The sequence below is a fragment of the Hippichthys cyanospilos genome, chromosome 2 (genome assembly GCF_059441005.1).
Source record: "Hippichthys cyanospilos isolate Australia breed blue-spotted pipefish chromosome 2, RoL_Hcya_1.0, whole genome shotgun sequence".
NCBI classification, from domain to species: domain Eukaryota; kingdom Metazoa; phylum Chordata; class Actinopteri; order Syngnathiformes; family Syngnathidae; genus Hippichthys; species Hippichthys cyanospilos.
In genome coordinates, this window is record NC_142370.1 from 4,366,227 (window position 1) to 4,389,070 (window position 22,844).

The following is a 22,844-nucleotide window of genomic DNA, read 5'->3' on the forward strand; positions in this document are numbered from 1 at the left end:
TCCTTCTTTTTTATTCTGTCCAGAGCTACATTACATTACCCACAGAGCAGCATCAGTCCATCCATCTACAATCCCCTATGTTGCTCTCTTTCTCTCTCTCTCTCTCTCTCTCTCTCTCTATATATATATATATATATATATATATATATATATATATATATATATATATATATATATATATATATATATATATATATATATATATATATATATATCGCTCTCTCTCTCTTCGAGAAGGAAAGAAACAGAGTGACATATTCATGGGGGAGGGGAGTGTTCACCCTCTTGTAACTGGCCAGCATTGGGGAAGAGAGAGAGAGAGAGAGAGACAGACAGAGAAAGCAAGAGATTGAGACAGAGAGGGGGAGAGAGAGAGTGTGTGTCCTGTCCCATATGTGGAAAAAAAGCAAAGCAGTGAGCACAAACACAGTGGCCTCGTCCAGTCTGCTCTCGGGATTAACCAAGCGCCAGGATGGAGGACATGCAGGCATGAAGAGGTAAAACCACATGCCTTCTTGATATCTCAAGTAAAGAAGGAGTGAATGGATCAAAGAGCGAAGGAAAGAGAGGAAGGAAGGAGTCAGGTGCTGACAAACTTCTGGTGTGCGAGACAATATGTTTGCTTTGAATTAGAAGCTGTACTTCATTATTGTGGGTTGACTGTCAAATAGCGGTTCTCATTGCATTATTTCACTTTCATGTTAATAACACATGAGTGAATACACTTGGAAAACTGCACCGTGGCATGGACTGTATTGCTTGTATCTATTTGTAGGTGGGCGTTGTGGAAATATGACAAATAGTTTATATTATCATGAGTTAAACATCTTATCTCGGAGGACACTATTATAAGAAAATTGCTCAAAGACTAAAGTTATAGAATATTATTCTGGGTTTTCTCAGGAAGGCTACTGTATATAACAGCAAATTTGCAACAACAGTTTACTATTGCAGAGATTATGGAGTAGAATTTCACCTTGCTGCGTCTTTACTCAGAGTAAAACAGTGGAAAGAGCAGGAGTAAAATGGACATGTACATAACTAAAATTGGCTTTTCCAGAATTCAAAGAAACAATTTCATCATTTGCGGATTTAGTTTGCATTGAGAAAAGAAAAAAAAAACAAGAATAAACTGAAAATTACAAGTGCAATCTGTGAAACTATGACTTTGATTGTATGATATTTATTGTTCATATCTATTCACTATGCAATATTAACTCTTTCCTTGCCAGCCACAAGAATTCTCATCATGTAAAATACGTTATCTGTCACATTTTTCATTTCTGAATGGAGCGACAACACTCGTGGCCAGCGCTCCTCTTAATTTCAAATTTATTGAGCACTGTAGTAAATTAAAGTGACCATTTGATGGGAGTGTTGCTCTTGATAGAGGTGTGACCATTTCAATAGCTACAAAGATGTGATGGGTTCCCTTTTCCGATAACGCTCGGCACTTAAGGACTTAATTTAATTGTATACTAGTTACACAATCACAATGAAGGCATTCTATTCTATTCTATTTTGTTCAGCATTTTGCATTACAGCAGAGGCCAAATTTTTTGCTGTGCAAAGAATGCAGTGTGTGTTGGTGCAGAGCACAAGCGAGTCTCTTTTTGTGAGGCAGATTTGAAAAGCCCTTCTTTTGAGGGTACGTGGAGCTTTACAATTAGCTTAATGAGCCCTCTTGTGAGTGCATTTGTGCTTTGTTTTTGCTCTATTGACAGGAGTTTTAGTGTCACTGTGCAGTGCTGTCACACAGAAAATTGGGTTTTGGTTGAGTGTTGAGGTTGGGTGTTAACTCTTTCATTGCCAGCGACAAGAATTATCGTCATGTAAAATATTTGTCTGCCAGTGACTATTTGAGTTGAGTGATGACACTTGTGGTTAGAGCTCCTCATAATTTCAAGCTAGTAGTAATTAAATGTGACTATTTGATGGGAGTGTTGCTCTTGATAGCTTAAAAAAGATGCAATGAGTGGGTTGCTTTTTATGGTAGCGTGAACTTTTCAGTGCCATGGACAAGATTTCTCATCTTTTAAAATAGTAAAAAAATAATAAATTATAAATCTCTCGTCAAATATCGAAGGTAGCTGACGCTCTTGACTAGTGCTTAACTAATATTAAGCCAATTGAGGACTGTACCTTTGACCGTTGGATGGCAGTGTTGCCATACATACTTCACATACATTACATACTTGCAATTCAAGGAACGAATGGAAAACAATCTTTCAAATAATACCACCCATGTTTACTTAGAGCTGTGGTCGCCAACTTTTAAAATTTAAAGAGCCATTTTGACCTGGTTTTCACAGATATATATATATATATATATATATATATATATATATATATATATATATATATATATATATATATATATATATATATATATATATATATATATATTGTTGTTAACTCTTTCATTGCCAGCGACAAGAACTATCGTCACATATATTTATATACCATATATTTGGAGCCCCGTGTTACAGCATTCCTGGCTTACGTTTTTTTGCGATGTTGCGATGTGGAACTGAGTTTGTTCGTACCCTCTTTAAGGTATTTTCCCGGCTTGTCATGACCCTAAGGCCTTGGGTGTATTTGAGTTGTTTTGTCTCCATCTGTTTTTGAGGTATTTGCTCTTATTTTCTTTTGTCGTTACATGACGGAGATGCTGGTCTGCTATTGGTCGGTCTCATTCGTTTCAAAAGGGTGGAATGGTAAAGCTTTGTTCTATTGCAAGTGGTTTCAAAACCTTATTTAGAGTGCATTTTAATGCTTAATTTAAACTTGAAAGGGTTAGCCATGGGTCCCAAGATTGCATGTTAAAGAGAGAATATGATGATAATTTATATGGAAACGAAGCTGGAGATAATCAAGAAATACGAAGCTAGCCTAACCTAGGCTACCCTTACTTGGGAATATGGGCATAACAAGCGCTACTCAAAGGTAAATAAATCCTTTCTTTATTTTTATTTATGGTGTTTTCTGATTGTATATATACATTATACGTAGCACTTACCATACAATTTTGGTACCAATTTTCAAAATGTATGTACAATTTTGATGTACAATTTTGATGTTTTTGGGATGGTTCTAAATGCATTAGCTATTAAACATAGGCTTGGATTGCCCGCCATACACTGAATTCCCCTTACGAGCCCAACCGTGGAACACACACACATGCACACACACACACACACACACACATATATTTATATATATATATATATATATATATATATATATATATATATATATATATATATATATATATATATATATATATATATATATACAAACATACTCCTATAATATTGGGGCGAGTGAGAGGGTAGAAGCAGACGGAATCAGTTGGGTGTTAGCAACCAGAGGAGATGCTTACAGCAGGTTTAATTCACCAATTTTGTACCACATTATTTCATTAAAAGAAGCAAGCAGACCAACCCAACATCTGAATCCATTCATGTTCACAAACAGGGGTGTTAAAATGTGATTTATTCTGTGTTAAGAATTCTTCAAGTGCTGCAATTTGGCTGCGCTACATTTCCAGTTTACGTTCTCCATTTGTCATTTGGCTCTTAACGATGTTCGTGTTAAGAAAAGTTGTAAAGAATTAGAAAACTGACCTGACGTTTGAGTCCATCTTTGCTCACATGCAGGGGCATTAAAATGACGTTAATTTTGTGTTGAGAATTCTTTGAGCGCTTTAGTTAGAATGTTCAGTTTTATCTTACTCTGAAAATGTTTGCATTTAATCAGGAAGTTCTCTCTCTATTTCCGTTTCCTGTTTTTCCCTTCCTGAAAATGATTGGCTATTTTGCATCACGTTTTGTGTCCCATCGCAGCAAACACATCCGATAGATGTCGCCCTATCACCCAATCAACAAACGTCAATGACTGCAATTCAAATGTGTCGCTTATTACGCCGTCCACGTAGTCGATCTGAACCAAGCATTATTTATTTTTCCAAACCATGGAGAGGTGCAACATAAGGATGAAATGTGCTCCGAATTCATAGGTTGCAGACCACTGATATAGACATAGCACACAATATTCTGTCGGCCTCGAAACATGAGTGAAAATGCTAAATATACCAGGATTCTAGAAGTTGGCTTTTCTGATAACCCTCAGCACTGAAAGAGTTAATTATGCTGAGGGTCCAAATGTTGTCAACTCTGTCTTTCCCTCGCAGGGCCATCACATCATCCATTCAAGCGTATGTCAGTGATGGACTACAGCCCAACAGACGCTAACTGCGGCCGGCGTTCACTCAACCACATTCCTCTTCACTAAGACCAGCTCCACAGAATGCTGAGTCCCATTGTCCCCTTTAGTGAGTACTTTGCACCTTTTCTTTCTTCCTCACCACTTTTGCATGTGTCACAACAACCAACCAGCCAAATCAGGATTTAGTTGGACTTTGAGCCCGCACTCCCAACTCCAAAAGCAAGTTGGTATGGTCGCTCTATGTGTGGCTTGTGATCAGATGAGAAAAGACAAATCTAGGCGTTTTCCCCGGCATGACCTGAATGTTTCATTACACAGGAGGTTGATGGTTTTGAGCAGACAAAACACCTTGGTGCCCTTGTGCTCCTTGGGACTTCGCAACACACGCTGTTTGTTTTTTCTCTGGTCAGTAGTGACCTAATAACAGATATGTCCATTTTTGGCCCGCCCCCAACCTCCTCATTCCCCCCCCCCCCCCTTCATTTCAGTGGAAAAGCAGCATTGTTTGGCAGCCAGCATGGTGCTGCCTCAGCCTCCACCGCTCTACCTTTCCTTTTAACTTGCCTCAAAGGAGCTTTACAGCATGACAGCTATCAGACAAAACAGAGCAAAACAATATAAGATGTAATTTCCAAAGAGTTGGCCACTCATGACATGTTATCAGATTGACCATTCTTTGCAAAAAATCAGAATTTCATAAGCATAAGATTGTGGCATGTGTGTATCCAACTTCTTTATGTTAGTGTTGAGGTTACCAAAGCTCAGAATGGGCCTGAAACATCTGTTGGCCGTCGGAAAGTAGATACATGTTTTGCTGCTTAACGTCAAAACTTATTTTACTGGCTGTTCCATCAGCTCCCTGAAGCCTTCTAGAATGGTGGTCCCCAATCATCGGTCCGTGGATCAACTGGTATCGGGCCGCATGGGCTGTTACCCGACAGAATGATGTTTTGGAACTGATTCAGTTTATTCTTCAGTTCATTCATTTGTGCTTTGTTTGGGTTAATCGTTGTTTTTTGGTGCCACCTTTTTCCGCTGTTGATATTAAATTTTGTAGTGAGGACGCACGGTGTGGCTTCAGTTGAGAGCAGTCACTGTTGGTGTTCTGTCTCGCTGTGAAATGTGGCCAAGTGTCTTTAAGTTGTACTTTCTTTGTAAGAATTTATGTCATTTATATTGATCCAACAGCTTGTGACTGTGGATAACATGATAGCTAATATTAGTTGTTATCTTCAGCATGTTAAAGAGTGCTAGCTCATTAGCATTTTTGTTTGTGCCAGGAATTTCCCTTTGTATATGTTAGCATAGCATAGGTTTTGCATTGATAAGAACGTATTTGTACGTTGCAGCTAATTTATGTTTTGTATTGAAATGAATGGCATTTGTAATTCAGTTAGATGATTGACATAATCAATGTAATTTGTGTACATTATTGCCTTCGTCCCCAATAAAAATCTCAAGCATTGACCTGTCTGTGGTGATAAAAAAGTTGAGGACCACCTTGTTGGAAAACAACTTTTCTAAGGACACCCCCCTATTACTAATGTTTGCAGAAGTAAAATAATAATAATAATAATAATAATAATAATAATAATAATAATAATAATAATAATGATAATGATAATAATAATGTTCAAGCCAAAGCTAAGTGCCCTTTTTATTCACCAACATACTTTATTCAATTTGATAAGTATTTACCGTATTTTTCAGACTACAAGCCACAGCTTTTTTCTCATGATTTGAGCCCCGCGGCTTATAGTCCAGTAGGCTTATGTGTGTGTGTTTTGTGTTTTTTTTTGCTAGCCATCACAGATTTTTTTTTTGGGGGGGTGGGGGGCTATATTGCAAAGAGACGTGCTGTGAAGGCTTCCTGCATGCCAGATAGACGAGGTAATTATAAATGCACTTGCCGCGAATGTCGAACTACTGCAGTACACATACTTACTTAAATCTTAAATTACTAAACCTTATATAGTAACTGAAAAGTTACCCCTTTCCATCCTTTGAAGTCAGGCGACAGTCGCGGTCATATTAGTGGTGCCCGGAAGTCGAATTAAAGTCAAATCTGTACATGATTAAACATGATAACCATGAGAGTTTACACTTGAAATACCATTTTATTGTAAAAGGAATCTAGGTAAGAGATTTCGAACGGTCTGGTGAAGGTCTTTGCTCCTCTCTCCGGCACGTCCAGATGTGAATAACAAGCCTTATTGGTCGATGGTCATGCCAGGAGCCAATATAGAAGTGCCAATCTCACTCTTCAAATCAAATTTGAGTGTCTTGCAGGTCTGTTGGCTAGGTTAGAGACATATGTTTAAAAAAAAAAAAGATAATTTTGGTGGGGCTGACGTTAGCAGCTAGCCTACATAATTGTTAAGGTGTTAACAGTATGCTTCATCTTGATACACATTGACCAGACCTATTTATAGGATTTATTAATAGCAATTGTACAGTAAAAATTAGCGTTAGCTTAGCTTATCATTATTGCCAGTTGCGACAGGGATCTGACAAGGTTTCCAAATGCTGGTGAATCCACTGTGGAAAGTGGCAGCATATCTCCTAACAAATCTTCTAACCTCTTGATGATGAAGAAAGTGCAATCCTCCTTGTGTATTAACTTGTGCATATATTAACTTCACGTTAATATAACCCTGCTCTAAATGGTTCGCCAAATCTTTCTGCATAAATATCTGATGTTGTGGATGGCTTATCCGTGACAAAAAATCGTTTTTTGCTCATTTATTGCTGGTGTGGCTTATAAACCTGTGCGATTTATAGTCTGATAAATACGGTATGTTACTTTTTAGCCATAGTTTACAAAATAAATATCCTCATAAAAAAAATAAAATAAAATAAACTGGGCAAATTTTCCCCAAACAGGTTACTGCAAAACATGTAGTGACTAAATATTCAAGCTCTTTGATGATGACGTGGTTTATGTGGCTCTATTTGACAAATTTCAAAATGATTACATTTTTTAAAATATATTAAATTGGCTGAATGTGTTGCTTTATTGAAGAGTCATTAATGCATTCACACATTAATATAAAATAAAATGAAATTAATACAAATATATGTATTTCTTATTAATAACCCAAATTATTTCCTGGCCCCCCTGCAGTCAGGCCGCAGACCCCCGGAGGGTCGCAGACCACACTTTTAGAACCACTGTTCTAGACAATCTTGAGCCAACACACTGAAGTGAATGCCAAGTTAAAGAATGTCACAAACTGCTGGCGGAATAGTTGGCCCACACAGTTCTTTAATGAGTCATGTGGGGTCCAATCAATTGTCTTTTTTTAATCACATTACTGAGCAGCTCTGTTGTGCCACCGCAGGGTGGGAATTGTTGCAGAATGTAGCTATATGTGTTTGTCGGAACGTGCACAGCACTGTTATATAGTCGCGCTTTACTCACACACCAGTGGCACGTACGTACACCCCTGCGCTCGCTGGTGGCACTGCAGCTCGCTGTCTTGGAGCAAAAGAGTGAAGTTGTGATTTTGCCTGCACAGTTTTGAGTGTGAGGGAGTTGTGAAGAGTCTCACTTCAATGATGGTATTTCTTGTTTGAGAATTTGACCTTTCTTGTTTCTCAACAGTAAGTAACTTAAACCAGGAGTTCTCAAACTATTTGGAAACAGGAGCCACTTTTAGAAAAGCAATTTTTCCAATTTGCAAATTTGCAGAAAAAACAAACAAACATTTAAGCCGAACATAAGAACCCTCTTTTTTTATCAACAGGGTTAGGGTTTACTACAAGAGGCGTATTTTTTTTTTACTATAAGCCGCGACTTTTTCCTCATGATTTGAGCCCTGTGGTTTATAGTCCAGTGCGGCTTATCTGTTGTTGTTTTTGTTTTTGCTAGCCACAAGCAAGGCAATGTGTGTATCTGTTCAAGGTTTCATTTAATGGAACAACAGTTTTCTGTATTTAACTAACAGTATTCTGTTAGTGTTAAAAATATCCATTCATCCATTTTCTACAAATATGTTGGGACTAAACATGCAGGCATGTTCAGTCTGTTAAAGAGAAGATGTTGCTGTTGGCAGACGATTACAAAGAAATTAAATAACAACAAAAAAAGATAAACTTCCACGTACCATCTTTTTGCGTAAATAGCTGCGGCTTATAATTCAGTGCATCTTATCCGTGACAAAAATAATTTTTTTGCTCATATTTTGCTGCTGCGGTTTATATACCGGTGCGGTTTATAATCCGGAAAATATTGTATTTTTGGTACTTTTCAGCCATACTGAAGGATACAAAATATCAAAACTGGGTCAATTTTCCCAAACAAGTTAGTCAAAAACAGCGTGATAAAATCAAATGCCACTTTAACTTTGCTGGCTTTATCACCTCGTTAGCAAATAATTGTAGACACAAAACACATTTGATCAAATTAAAAACTGTTACATTTTGAACTCTTTCAGTGCCATGAACTAGATTTGTTGTCATTTAAATTACATAGCTTGTGTGCTAGTGACAAGAATTCTTATCAACTACATTTTTGTGGTCTTAAATGAATGGATAGATGACACTCATGGTCAGCGATCTTCCGGGGATTTTTCACTGGCCTGGCCCTATTATCACCAACCTTGGGCTGAATTTGAAAGGCTCACAACATAGTCAAACATAAAAATAATAAAATATGTAAAAAATAAAAAAATATATTTACTTTCAACCTCTCAAAATATTCAGTGGCATCAGCGCTATCCATACAAATACAAAAAAAAAACCGCGATAATAGCAAAAGTAACTTTGCTGTATATTTTTATATTTACAAAATTGAAACATGAATATTTATTATGTAGAGTACAGTAGAACTCCTCTACAACGAAATCATATTTGCAACCAGAAATTTTTCACAACAGGGGACTTTTCACTATAGAATAAAAGAAGCAACAAAAGAAAAATGTGTTGCGCAATCTATAATCTGACTGAAGTTAAACTGAAGGGGGCATTTTTCCACGAGCAACGGTGTTGACTCAATTGCTATATTTTTGCGTGAACGCTGTCTTGATCGTCTGCGGCTACAGGACTGTAGCGAACGGCTGGGCCTGAGAGGAAAGGAAACCTGAGATAGATTCCAGAGCCATGGATACTCCTGGAGGGATTTGGTGCAAAGAATCTGTAATCTGTACTTCAAACAAACTCTTAAATCAGTCCCAGGCCACCAAGCCATGAGTGCTTTAAGTCTTGTCAAGGCCCCTGCTGAAGTTTGCGCAAGCATAATACAAAATGAGTTGATGCACAGTCTTGGCAGTTTTTAGAAGTCTCTTTTATGTTTGTTGCAAGTGTTTTTCCAAACAAATGGCTTGCATTGAAGAAAGACTCGGCAGATCTCACGCTGGAGGATCACGCCAGCTCCATCACCATTGTGGGGCCGAGAGTGTTTACGCGGCGGGGCCTGCGAGGCCCTTGAGCAAACACATTAGTGTGGGGTGTGTGAATGGGCTCTAATTAGCCTCTAGTCTCTGTGTGTGTGCAAGCGTAAGCACACACCCACAAAAATAAGCGGTTATCTACCTGGGACCTTGCATGTCCAGTGGCCCTCTGGTGCTGCCCTCTAAGGGTTCATCAGCTCATTATGGAGACCCCTGTGCCTGTTAAGGGCCCAAATAAGAAGGCTCATTTGATTGGCAACACTTCACTGGGTTACTGAGGCAGCAGTATTCACGGCATTCCTACTGCTGGGGCTAATTAGTAAACCACTACACTTGAGAAATAATGCCCTTGAATAATTGTGCTGTCAGGAGTTTGATTTTTCAGATTAACATGAGCATCCCATCGCTGTTTATTTGTTTGTTTGTATCAACAATAAATGGCTTTGGGGCTTTTAAAATGGGACCATACAGGAGCCTAACATAGAACATGTTCACTGGTAAGGAGATTTGGTGAGCGGGACAGATGGAAGGAGAGATTGTTCACCACTGGGTTTGACGACAGCTGCTCTTTGATATATTAGTGGTCGCAGTGAACACAATGACCCAAAGCCTGCCTGCAGTCACACAAAATAAGAACCTTGTTTTTCTTGAAGGGGAGGGGGCAGCGGATAGGCCCCTGCCATTTGTGGAAGTGTGTTAGCCGGTGTCGAGGATGGGGGTGTGTTTCTAAAATTACAAGCATGGAGTGACGCATGCGGCAATTATTCTGCTGGCTACCTCGTTTTGGAGTGTGTGTTAAATGGGGCTGTAAGTTGTGTACAATTGCAGATGGAAATTTGCTTTTTTTTTTTTTTTTTTTGCTTTTTTACGGCACTGCCATTAGCAATTCTAAACAGGTCTGTGAATGAATCAATGTTTAGCAAATGTCGTCAAGCAATTTGGCTGTAGCCCCGCCCAAAATACTTTGCACAAGTAAAACCTTTCGCAAGACAGACATTGTGGAGAAAGTCTAATTTACTGCCATGGCAGTTTCAAGTGGCCTAAAAAATCTAACGGTACGTTCATGTAAAAATAGAAGCGAAATTGGACCATTTACACTTGTTTTAATAATCACATACAAAATACTAAAACATGCAGTTTGTGAGTTGGTTGATCAAATGCAATGTCAAATACACCAGATGTGGAAGCGGACATTGTTGACGTGTGCCAGGTTGACCTGCAGGACATTTGTAAGAAACTATACACAAAGGAGAAAAGGCATTCTTTTCTAGCTCATGCATGAGGAGAACGGGGGAGGACTGTGTGAATATATTTATACTGCGCTCCAAAGCAGCCTTTCCAAACCCTTTCTATTTATTTGATTCAGAAGTCTGTAATTCCATGAAGGTTCCCGCCCGAGAAAGAAAAAAACATGGCAGAAACCCAGTGCGCGCGTGTGTGTGTGTGTGTGTGTGTTTGTGATTAGTACATTTGTGGCAAAGCATTCTGTGTGTAAAGACATTCTGCAAGATATTTTGTAGATAACAGGTGAATTGATATCTGACTGTATTTAGGTTTGAGCTGGCTGGTCAGGGTTGTCCTTCCCACGCCGAAGTTTGAGACAGCAACCTTCTTACGGAAACTTTCTCAAAGCAAACATTGTTTCATTGCATCCATTCTCATGGCATACGGTTTTGACGCACATATGTGCATTTTAATATCAGCCGTATTCTCACTTACAATAATGACCGTAAGAGAACAAACTAAGAGGGGAGAGGTTGGTTGGCTGTGAAACACGGATGCTGCTAAACCTTGGGTATTCATGGTAAAATGAACTTGAACCATGCCGCAAGGAAAAGGGAAAGACAAAGACAAAACAAAACAACAAAAAAAATCAAAACTAGTGGTGTCAGTGGTGGTTCACTGACCACTCACAATGTGGGGACTCTGAAAACACCCTTAACTTACTAACTTACTAACACGTATGTCTAATTTACCGATAAATATATAACATTGTTGCCAAAGCTTTGGTGTGTCTTATACACAGTAACATAGAAAATACTAGAATGTGACCCCAAATTCAGGGGTGTGTCGTATACACAGGTGCATCTTATATTTGGGGAATTACGGTACTCCATTTTATCAACCATGATATGACAAAAGAAATTTGGCATATCATTCAATAACAACTGGGGAATGCAAGAGTTAATGATGCAGCGTCCAATCTGTTCCTAAAATGATACCTTTGCATTAAAATGAACCAGGAGGATTGCGGTCACAGGATGGGAGCACCAAATATATAGCAAACTTTATACAATTGCTCCTTTTCCCAACCAATACCTCCAAAAGGGATGTTGTAGGTACACTTTAAGATCGTGACAGAATGAGCAAGTGTGCCAGTGGTGAAAGTGCCTGAGTGTGACTCTTTGCGAATCTGTTTGTTTTTGGGGTGAACTGAGTGATGGCGGCCATGTGAGCAGTGCAGGGATTTATCATTATATTCCAGCACTTTGGTCAAATAAACACTACTGGAAAAATGATCCACGCAGCCTTGTTGTTGACAACAAAGAGGCAATAAGGCGGCCGCTAAAACAGATGCATACTATATCGATTTAAAGGTACTGTATACTGTAAGGCTTGTAAATGACATGATACAGTGGTACCTTGACTTACAAACCCCTCGTTACGAAAAATTTAGCTTCCGAAATGCCTCTGCGAAAAAATGTCTCTATTAACGAGAGAAATGTCAAAATACGTAAGGCGACATTGTTGGCATATAATATAAGACACACGTTCATGCCAACATGACTGTAAAGTATTACGTTATCACAACCAGTGATGTCTACCGTATTTATTACAGGTTGTGATGCATTTTTATAATTTATCAATATGCCGACTTGCCAACAAATGAAACAATCGTTTTTTTCATTAATATTTACTGTGGTCTTCCACTTTTCATCTTCCCTCGTTTCATCAACACTTCCCACCAACAGTTTACATCGTAGAACTGACAAACATAAAATTGACATTAGCTATGGCTAACATTGTAAATATTACACTGTGGTTTACATAAAACCACAGTTGTAACATACCACTTTGGGTTGTCGCGTCCAACGTCCACACTGTTAACACGTTGTTAGCGTTTTAGCAATGATATCACAAAGGAAGCTCTTTGCATGACCCCAAACTAAACTTAAGTAAATGTACATGCTCTAAAAATACCAAAAATAATATATATATATATATATATATATATATATATATATATATATATATATATATATATATATATATATATATATATATATATATATATATATATATATATATATTAAGCCTTGTTGTAAATGACATGAAATTACTTATTTCACATTTGAATCAATGTTATTCAAACACAGATGTGGAAAATATTGGCCCTGATATGGTGGTTGAAAATGAGGGGGAAAAAACTTGCCATGTCCTCAGAGAAATACGGTAGTTGCTTTTTAATCACCCTGTATAAATAAAAATGTGAATTCTTATTATTTATTATAATAAGAATTTTTTAATTCTGCAGCTGTTGAAAACTTTGGCCATTGATAACTTAATAATATATTTTGGTAATCAGGTATCTTGCTGATAATTCTATTTTATCTATCCATATTAAATACACCTAAATTTTCTTTCCAATTGTTATATATCAGTTAAGAACAAAAATGGTTTAGATACATAAAACTATACTTCGGATGTAGAACTTGTTGTATTGTTGTAAGAACTTTGAACTTTTAAAATAAAACATTGAATTTGGTTCACCAAATGTGACTTTAGAAAGACAAAAACGTCATTAAAATTACCCTAAATTCTTGCCAGATTATTTTTTAATAAAAAGTATTTATGTCTCTTATTTTATTCATATATTTGAGTGAATGTGTTTTGATCATGATGATGCCCAAATATAATGTGATGCGATCATCAAGAAATTACCAATTTGAGATTTTTTATTTATGTATACATTTAAAGACAGCCGGTTGAATCATTCACAAGACCATAAAGGACCAATGGGACCAGTTTGTAGGTTTGTACTATGACAATGTAAAAAAAAAAGAAAAAAAAAAGACTATGTAGCAATTGACATGTGGTAATAATTTTGGGATCTTGTGGAAAGAATGTTTTTGTTTTTTTTCCACCACGTTTTTCATCGTGCTCCTTGATAAAAGGATGAAACTCACACCGCTTTCTGGATAAATCCCAGGCTCGCACAAAAGCTCTCTGTGGACGGTGTCTGAATAGATTAATAAGATTTCCATAATTAGAAAGGCCTTTAACAATAAGATCCTTCAGCTTTTGTCTCAGAGCCACCGTGATTGTCCGAGCAGCGCACGCCTGTTGGATGCTTGTTCGCCACAATGGCCGCACAGACAGTAAGGCGGTCAGCAGAGGAACAGCTGTCCCCCATGGGACCGTGAAACACTCGCGCATGCAGTGGGAAGTTTTAATGTGCATATCCTGCAGCTTTTTAATCAATCTCCTTGCAGTCAACTGAGGTCACTGGTCAGCGAAATAAGCTGTGTGTTCAAATTTTCTAAGGGCCAATCAGAAAACATCAGTGCATCTGTTCACTGAAGAAAAACGTCTGAGATGTTTGTCTGCCGTGATTAAATGCAGCTGTTTTGTCACAACCTCTTCTCTATCCTGAGAGTGACAGAAGCACACCATGGGGCATGGTTGAATCACATTCAAAGGTGTTTGCAGCATCTTCAAGCATCCGTCATTTGCCCATACTGACAAATACCCCTCAAAAACACAAGCATTTTGTCTTTTAAACATAAATATACATTACATTTCTTCATAAAGGCCATTTCAGGGCGAAATATGCTCCAGCACATGCTTGATTTTATTGCATGCATAGCGGAAGACCTTGGCAACAAATTACCAGTAAATATCAAAACAACAAACTTATTCACACTTTTATCTCTTACAAAATACATTATTTGCTCCCAACACTGTGTTAGAAATAAATGTCCAACATCGGATGTCTTTTAAAGCTCTTTTAGAATCAGATATTTTTTTTAAATTGTTTCATGTTATTTCAAATTCATGTTATCGATATAAAGTAGAACACCTCCTTTGTACCTTTTGTTAATTCTAATGACAGAATATGAACTTGGATTCAGAGAATGCAATCATGGCTTCCTCGGTGAATGTGTCCACACAACAATGCAGTCCTGTAGATTAGAGTTTTTGCATTGCTAAATCTTCATGAGACACATTGAGTATATGCACACGCATGTTGTTTTACATCACAACCTATATTATACACATTTTAGAAAGTAATTCTTCTCCTTTTGAACACTTCCTGAAATGCATGTGGGTAGTTAGTTGACCAGCACGTTGGTTATGAGGGTTGGGGGTTCATTGTGAAAGAAGTCCATTTTGCAGCAGCAGTCTGATGATGGAGTAAACAGCAGTTAGCTTGCCTGAGTGAGTCCTCCAATGTCCGCTCCGGGCCGCTTAGAGGGGACATAGCGCCTGCTGTCGACTTTCCCCTCCCTTCCTCCATGCCTCCATACTAACTGCAGGTTTTATGAGCTCCCTTGGGCTCTCATCCATCTCTGTCACACACAGGCCCTATTATTGGGGCTGCTCAAAAACTGGTTAGGCTGCAGATGGGAAGGGCCTGCCGGACATATATGCTTTCTGCAAACCAGACAAAGAGCTGCGATTCAGTCTACAAACACGCACTGTCATTGAGGTCTCTCAGACTTGATGAATGTGAGAAGCAGTTCTGGGGAGTCTTGGCCATGACGGGTGTCAGAGCCGAAAGCTTAAGTGAGTACTTGAACTACTTTGGCCATTGGGAATTTAAGGCAGTGGATTTGAATATGAAGGACGTGATAATCCCGCAGCCATCTGGTCTGTTGGTCTCATCTGACTGAATAAATAATGTGTGGAATCTGACAACACACACATGCAGAGGTTTCAAAAAGAGTAAAGAAGGAGCAGGCCAAAGTTTAGCACTGAGTGGAATCTCTGGCTGCAGATATCAAGACTTGATTTAGACAGCAATAAGAAGCTTGGCTCTACACGCACAGACAGCCATGAATAATGAATCAACATTTAAAAAAAACTGTAAAGCCAGCTTATTTATTTCTCTATCACACTCTCTTTCTATACAGTATATATATATATATATATATATATATATATATATATATATATATATATATATATATATATATATATATATATATATATATATATATATATATGGAATTTCTTATATTTCTGAATGACATCACCGTCAAATGTGATCTGATCTTTGTTATAATCACGTAGATGAAACAACAGTGTCTGCTTTAACTAAAACCACCAAAAAACATTTGTAGGTTTTCATCTTTTCTAGCATGCAAACATTGACAGAAGGGGGAGGACTAACTTACTGAACCCTCTGCCTCAGGATACTCAAAGAGCAATTGAAACCAATTTTTACCAAAAAATTTAAGTCAGATGTGTGCCCAATCACTGAAGAGTGGCTTAAAGCTGCCATGCCCACTATAAACACACACCTGGTAAGAATTGTCTTGATGAGAAGCATTGTCTGATGTGCACCAAGGTACGCTCAAAGGAGCTGTCTGAAGACCTGCGATCAAGAATTGTTGGTTTGTATAAAGCCGGCAAAGGATACATAACCATCTCTAAAAGTCTAGATGTTCATCAATCGACAGTCATAGAAGCTGTCTACAAATGGAGAGAGTTTGGCACTGTTGCTTCTCTCCCAAGGAGTGGTTGTCCACCAAAGATGACGCCAAGAGTTCAGCGCAGAATATTCAGAGAGGTAAAAAAGAACCCTAGAGTGTCTGCTAAAGACTTACAGAAATCACTGGCACTGTGATTTCTGTAATTTCTGTGATTTCATCCGGCCAATAGCATATCGGCATTTCTGTGATTTGACGTGACGCCGGCCAATAGTATATCCGCATCTCTGTGACTGAGACTGTGACTGTGACCTTAATCGACCAATAGCATATCGGCATCTCCGTGACTGAGACCGTGACTGTGACCTTATAAGACCAATAGCATATCGGCGTTTCCGTTCCCTGACATGCGAGAAAAGTTATTTTTGTTGATGCAGCAAAGCGAAAAAAATAATGCGGACATACTGACGAAAACACATACTGACCTTTGTAAGACGAAAGGTTTGTGCGTAAGAGGGGGACAAAAAAACGCCGCGGTCCAAAATACGTAAAACAGGGAGTTCGTAAACCGGGGGCCCACTGTTTATGTAAAACATTGGCCAAGAATGGTGGTTCATTGGAGGACTCCATGGAGGAAGCCACTGCCGTCTAAAAAAACATTGTTGCTCGTTTAATGTTCACTAAAAGGCACTTGGACACTCCTCAGAAGTTTTGCCAAAACATTTTGTGGACTGATGAAACCAAAGTTGAATTGTTTGGGAGGAACACACAACGTCATATGTGGAGGAAAAATGGAACAGCTCACCAACATCAACACCTCATCCCCACCATGAAGCACGGTGGAGGGTGTGTCATGCTTTGGGGCTATTTTGCCGCCTCAGGGCCTGGACAACTTGCAATCATTAGTGGAAAAATGAATTCAAAAGTTTATCAGAATTACTTTGCAGGAAAACCTGAGGCTATCTGTCAGACAGTTTAAGATAAAAAGAGGATGGATGGTGCAACAAGACAATGATCCAAAACACACGGGTAAATCAATTTTAGAATGGTTTCAGAAGATCAAAATCCACATTCTGGAGTGTCCAAGTCAAAGTCCAGACTTGAACCCCATTGAGATGACCTCAAGACAGCGATTCATGCCAGACATCCCAAAATATTAAAATTTTAAATGTGATGGTTCAGTTACTTATTCCTCCCCCTCTGTCATTGTTTGCATGCTATCCTCATTAAAAGATGAAAACCTATAAATGTTTTGATGGTTTTCGTTAAAGCAGACACTGTTGTTTCATCTGTGTGCTTTTGACAAAGATCAGATCACATTTGATGGTGATTTTCTGTAGAAATGTGAGAAAATCCAAAGGGTTCAGATACTTTTCATATATATATATATATATATATATATATATATATATATATATATATATATATATATATATATATATATATATATTAGTTAATAACTATGTTAAGAATTCTTCAAGCGTTGGTGTTCGTGACGTTTGTTATCTTATTTTGAAATGCATGCTTTTAATTTGCCGGGTCGCGTTGCATTTCCGTTTCCTGTTTTCGGTTCTCTGCGCGTCACTAATGTCGGCTAAAAATACAGTAAATTCATAGATTAAGTTAGATTATATGTTAGTTGACTGATTTTAAGATTGCTGTTGATTTATTATTCAACAGATACTACATGATACACCATACATGAGCCAAAATAAATGTGAAGTTCAGCGTGATGACTTGCTTACTCTTTCACCGGAGTCTTGGTGCAGATAACCAGTCCTGAGAACAAATTCTCAAACTAAGTAATATTAGTTAGTTATTGAATATACAATTATGTTAATAAGGATAATGTAATGTGAAATAATAGGAGAAAGGAAATTGCCCCTAGCAGACACGTGCGTTCACTGACTGCCATGTTTGAGAAGAGAATTTTTTATTATTTTTTTTTAACGTCGTAAGGCGATAAAAATGGCGTAAAGAGGGGACAAAAAAGACGTTACGGTCCACATCGTAAGGTGGTAAAAACCTAAGGCAGGGACGTTGTAAACCAGGGGTCCACTATTTGTGTGTGCGGATGCGTGTGTGGGCGTGTGTGTAGGTGCATGTGTGTGTGTGTGTGTGTGTGTGTGTGTGTGTGTGCGTGTATTCGTGCTGACTCCTTCCCACCTCAAGCTGATTACTAGCTATTCAGTAATGCCAAGTTATGTGTGGAATGTCAAACCAGTGCCATAGCATGAGGTAGCATGAGTGTTTATAAAGTACGTGTGAAAACACTTGCAAGTTGGTACGGTGAATGCAAATAGATTAATTATATAAATGTAACGTTTTCATAATGCTGTTCATTGTGTTTGTTTTTTTTTTTTGTTTTTTTATTCTTTGGGAGGAGTGGTGCAAATGTATTTTTGTTCCCCCTCCTCCACTGTGCTGTCCTGTTTTTTGGGGGGAACATCATACACTTGTGATGAGAGCCATTGATTAAACAAATATTTTCTGTCCAAGGCTTCAACCAAAATGACAGATATTCCAATGTTCTCTGAGAGACTTCTGATGAATAGTAAACTTGACTGCACTTCCGAACTTACAATATCCCCCCAGCATACACCTTCCAGCTGATCTCCCCACCCTCTGTCAAGACCAGGAGCCTGTGCAGCTCTGAATCCATACTGGATGTGGAGTAGATGTGTGAGTGCATTGGTGGGTGGCAAAGAGGGTGAGTGGTGAAGAGAGCAGGTTTCAGAACAGCATACTCTAGAAGAAAACAATAGCTCCTCTGAGAGACCAGTAGATGTCGGTATTACAGCGGTACATCTAATTACGAATGCCTCTTGTTACAAAAAAATTCATGTTACAAAATGCTTGGCGGAAAAATATTGTCTCTGGTCACGAGAGAAAATTCTAGATACAAATGGTGACATTGTTGGCATATTAGACATGAGACACCAGTGCCCACGCCATATCTACCGTATTTTTGACAGTTTGTCATGCATTTTTATCATTTATCAATATGCCGGCTTGCCCACAAATGACACAATAGTTTTTTCTCCGATGTTTACTGTGTTCTTCCACTTTTCATCTTTACCCGTTTCATCCACACTTCCCACCAACAATTTACACCATAGAACTAACAAACATAAAACTGACATATGCTTAACATTGTACAAATTCACATAAAAACCTGTATGTAAAATAGCACTTTGGGCTGTCTAACGTTAATGCTGTTAGCACGTCTTTAGCACTTTAGCAATGACATCACACAGGAAGCACTTTGGCTAAAATTTTACCAAAAAAATAAATATTTATTGCTCCTGCGGACTTGTAAATGATTCCTGGATCATTGGAAATGTAAAATAAAAATGTATAAATTAAACGTCCTGAAACGGTGTCTGCACTTATCATCAACACACTAGCACCACCTGAAGACAAACAAGTGAACTGCCTTCACATTGTCAACTGCTACAATTAATCTGATGAATTTAAAAGGTTTAGGGTGTTTTTGTAAGTCTTCTTTGCATGATATATTTTGAATATTATGCACTTATGTAATTCTAATATGTATGTTTTACTGTTTTTGATGCATTTTTATAATTTAATAATATTCATTTAAAGGGTTTAGAAACATTTGTAGGGGCTTGGAACGGATTAGGCTATCTACATGTAAAAATCATCAACTTATGAAAGATTCACATTCAAAAATGGCTTCTGGAATGAATTAATTTCATAAGCAGAAGTACCACTGTATTACTTATTTTGCATTCAAACAAATAGATCACATTGTGCATATCATAAGCAAACACCTTTTTTACACATTGACAATATGCAAATAACAAATACTAATATTTGTCAATCAATTACGACAAACAACAATAATAATAATGATGAACGGTATAGGTAAGCGCTACCGCAACAGTTGTCAAAGGTCTCTGTAATAATTAGTCATGTATTCAATAAAAAGCATTTAAATGCTTCACTTGATTGAACCAGCACTTCACTGAGCCATCGGGGTCATGTAGTTTTGTTCAAATAAAAAAAGGAAGCCAATTAGTTTTTTTTTTTTTTTTTCCTCAATACCTTACCAAGGTATCGGATAGGGACTTGGTATCAGTAAATTTTCAAAATAGGTGATCCAGGTCCCAAAGAAATTTGATCGAGACATCATTAGAGTCATGCTGCTCCTTTAAAGTCCAAACAGGGTAAGTGTAGTGTTACATACACCCTCCGAATAATAGCAGGACTGTCATCCAACACAAACACACAATCACCCAAACAATACAAACATATTACAATAATTTAGCTCCCACGTGCTAATGACATTCACTATTTTGATTTTATAGCACATACTGTAGATGCCGATGCTTTGCAAAAACTCTATTAATTGATTTCTTTTTTTTTTTTTTTGAATTTACATTTTGATGAGTCCTGCTCATTCAATACCTTTTAATTTTGTGTGGGTGTGCTCAGATCATAATGAGAGGTTGCCTTTACAGTTTTTAAAGGAAAACATTTCTTAACACAATGATGACAACTGCTTTATTTATTTTTCAGGCTTATTAAAGATGCACTGGAATCCAGAGCATGCCCAGCCTCTCAGCCAGTGGCCCGAGCAACATCTGGACGTGTCCTCCACCACCTCATCTCCAGCTCACAAATCAGAATTCTACTCCGGCCGCGGCCGCAGCTCCTACAACTATTCTTGGGCCAATGACGACATCTCCGCACTCACGGCTTCCAATCTGCTGAAGCGATACGCCGAGAAGTACTCCAGTGGACTGGACTCAGCGTACGAGCGGCCATCTGCTGCGGGTGCCTTCCCAGTGCCGGGTACCTCTGGAGGCCTCAGTGGCCAGAAGGCTGAACTGGAGCCCTGGTCGCTGACACACACTGCTGGTGGGTCCTATTCGCTTGTGTCCCCTGGAAGCCATGACAACCTGTCCACTTCCAAGGCTGTGGCCCCGAGCGCCGGCCCTGCTGGGATTAGCAGTATGACTGTGGTGAACAGCAACCTGTCAGACTCGGGCTACAGCGGCGGAAGCTCCTGCAGTGGCTCCAGTGACTACCCATCCAGCTACAACGGTACCTATCTCTCAGCCGGATACTGTCCCCAACATGCAGCACTTTCTCCTGCCTCTTTTCACACACTTCAATCCACTTCAACTGCGGTACCCACTTATAGTCCGACCACATCTGTCTATAGTTACCCCCAAAGCACATACCCTCCCCAGAGCAGCCTTTCCCCCAGCTATAGCAACCCGTCGACAACATACTTGTCCTCAAGTCTGCCAGCACCCATTCCTAGACCCTCAGTGATAGGGGGCAGTTACAGTTACCAGAGCACAAATTTTGGCACATCTGAATCTAGCGGGGCATTGAAAAGAAAAGCATTTGAGGTGGCTGTAGGAGGGAATGAAGCTGAGGACAACACTTGTTACAAGAAATACAGCTATGACCTGCAGAAAGCCAGAGGAAACTCCACCTTCAATTTGGGTGACAAAGCAGAGTGTGGTGGAAACAGTTTCGGCAGCTCAACTGGCAGCGCAGATACACAAAACTTTAAGCCTGGCAAGACATCTTCACAGCCCCTGGTATCTCCTCAGTTTGTGCCGGAGGGAGAATACAGTCCTCCTGCTGGCATGACAGGAGATAACAAAGTGAGGGACCAGGCTTTTACTCAGCAACAGCACTCAAAGACCCACAAACACTTGCCATTGTGTGGTCCCCCTATTGAGGGTCTGAAGAGTCCGGAACCCCATCTGTTGGACCTTATTGACGAGGAGATTTTGGACTGCAGCCCAGCCCTAGGCTGGGGCGAGTTGGCTGGCCTCACCCACATCAAGGCTGCCCTCGAAGAAGACCTATTGTGGCCTGTGCTCAGGCCCAGTCAAGTGATGCAGCCTCCTAGAACCATCCTGCTGTTTGGCCCCCGTGGAGGAGGTAAAACCACCTTGACACATTCTCTGGCTTCACAGATTGGAGCGTCACTCTATCGACTGAGCGGCGCCTCATTAGCTTTGAAAGAAAAGGCCCTGGTAGAACATATTCTAGGATCTGTGTTGCAAGTAGCGGCTACACGGCAGCCATCAGTGGTGCTGCTCAGCCAGGTGGAAACCATGGAAGAGGAGGGCCTGAGACAAACCCTGCACACCTTCTTGGAGAAGGCCCAGATGATCACAGGTTTGGTGATTGTCATATGCGCCACCGGCAGGCCGGATCTGCTGCAAGATGCGCTCCATCGCAGATTTGCAAAACGCTACCATGTCGGGCTGCCGGATGCAGCCGTTCGTAGGGAGGTGCTGCTGCAAGCACTTTCCCCTCAGAGCTACAGTCTGAGCGATCGGGAGCTGAGCACAGTGCTGCAGCGTAGTGAAGGCTACTCCGTGTGGGAGCTGCTTCAACTCAGTCAGCAGGCTCTCTCCTCAGCCTCCGCTGGAACAATACATGGCAAGGCCCCAACCTTCACAGACTTTGAGAATGCCTTCTGCAAGGTTCGCCCACACGGTACCGCAAACGAGCCGGACACTTGTATAGAGTGGAGCAAGCTGTATAGCCACTGAGGAGTCAGCCCGTCGCTCTACTACAA

The 22,844-nt window shown here is 39.3% G+C and overlaps 1 protein-coding gene across 1 annotated transcript; it reads left to right on the forward strand.

Moving 5' to 3' along the window:
- The first annotated feature begins 376 nt into the window (after positions 1-376).
- Positions 377-22,844, forward strand: fignl2 (fidgetin like 2). The gene is made up of 3 exons (XM_088408134.1): positions 377-497; positions 4,193-4,333; positions 20,813-22,844. Exons 2-3 carry the CDS (start codon positions 4,309-4,311, stop codon positions 22,816-22,818), a joined length of 2,031 nt encoding a protein of 676 aa, XP_088264260.1. The 5' UTR covers positions 377-497; positions 4,193-4,308; the 3' UTR covers positions 22,819-22,844.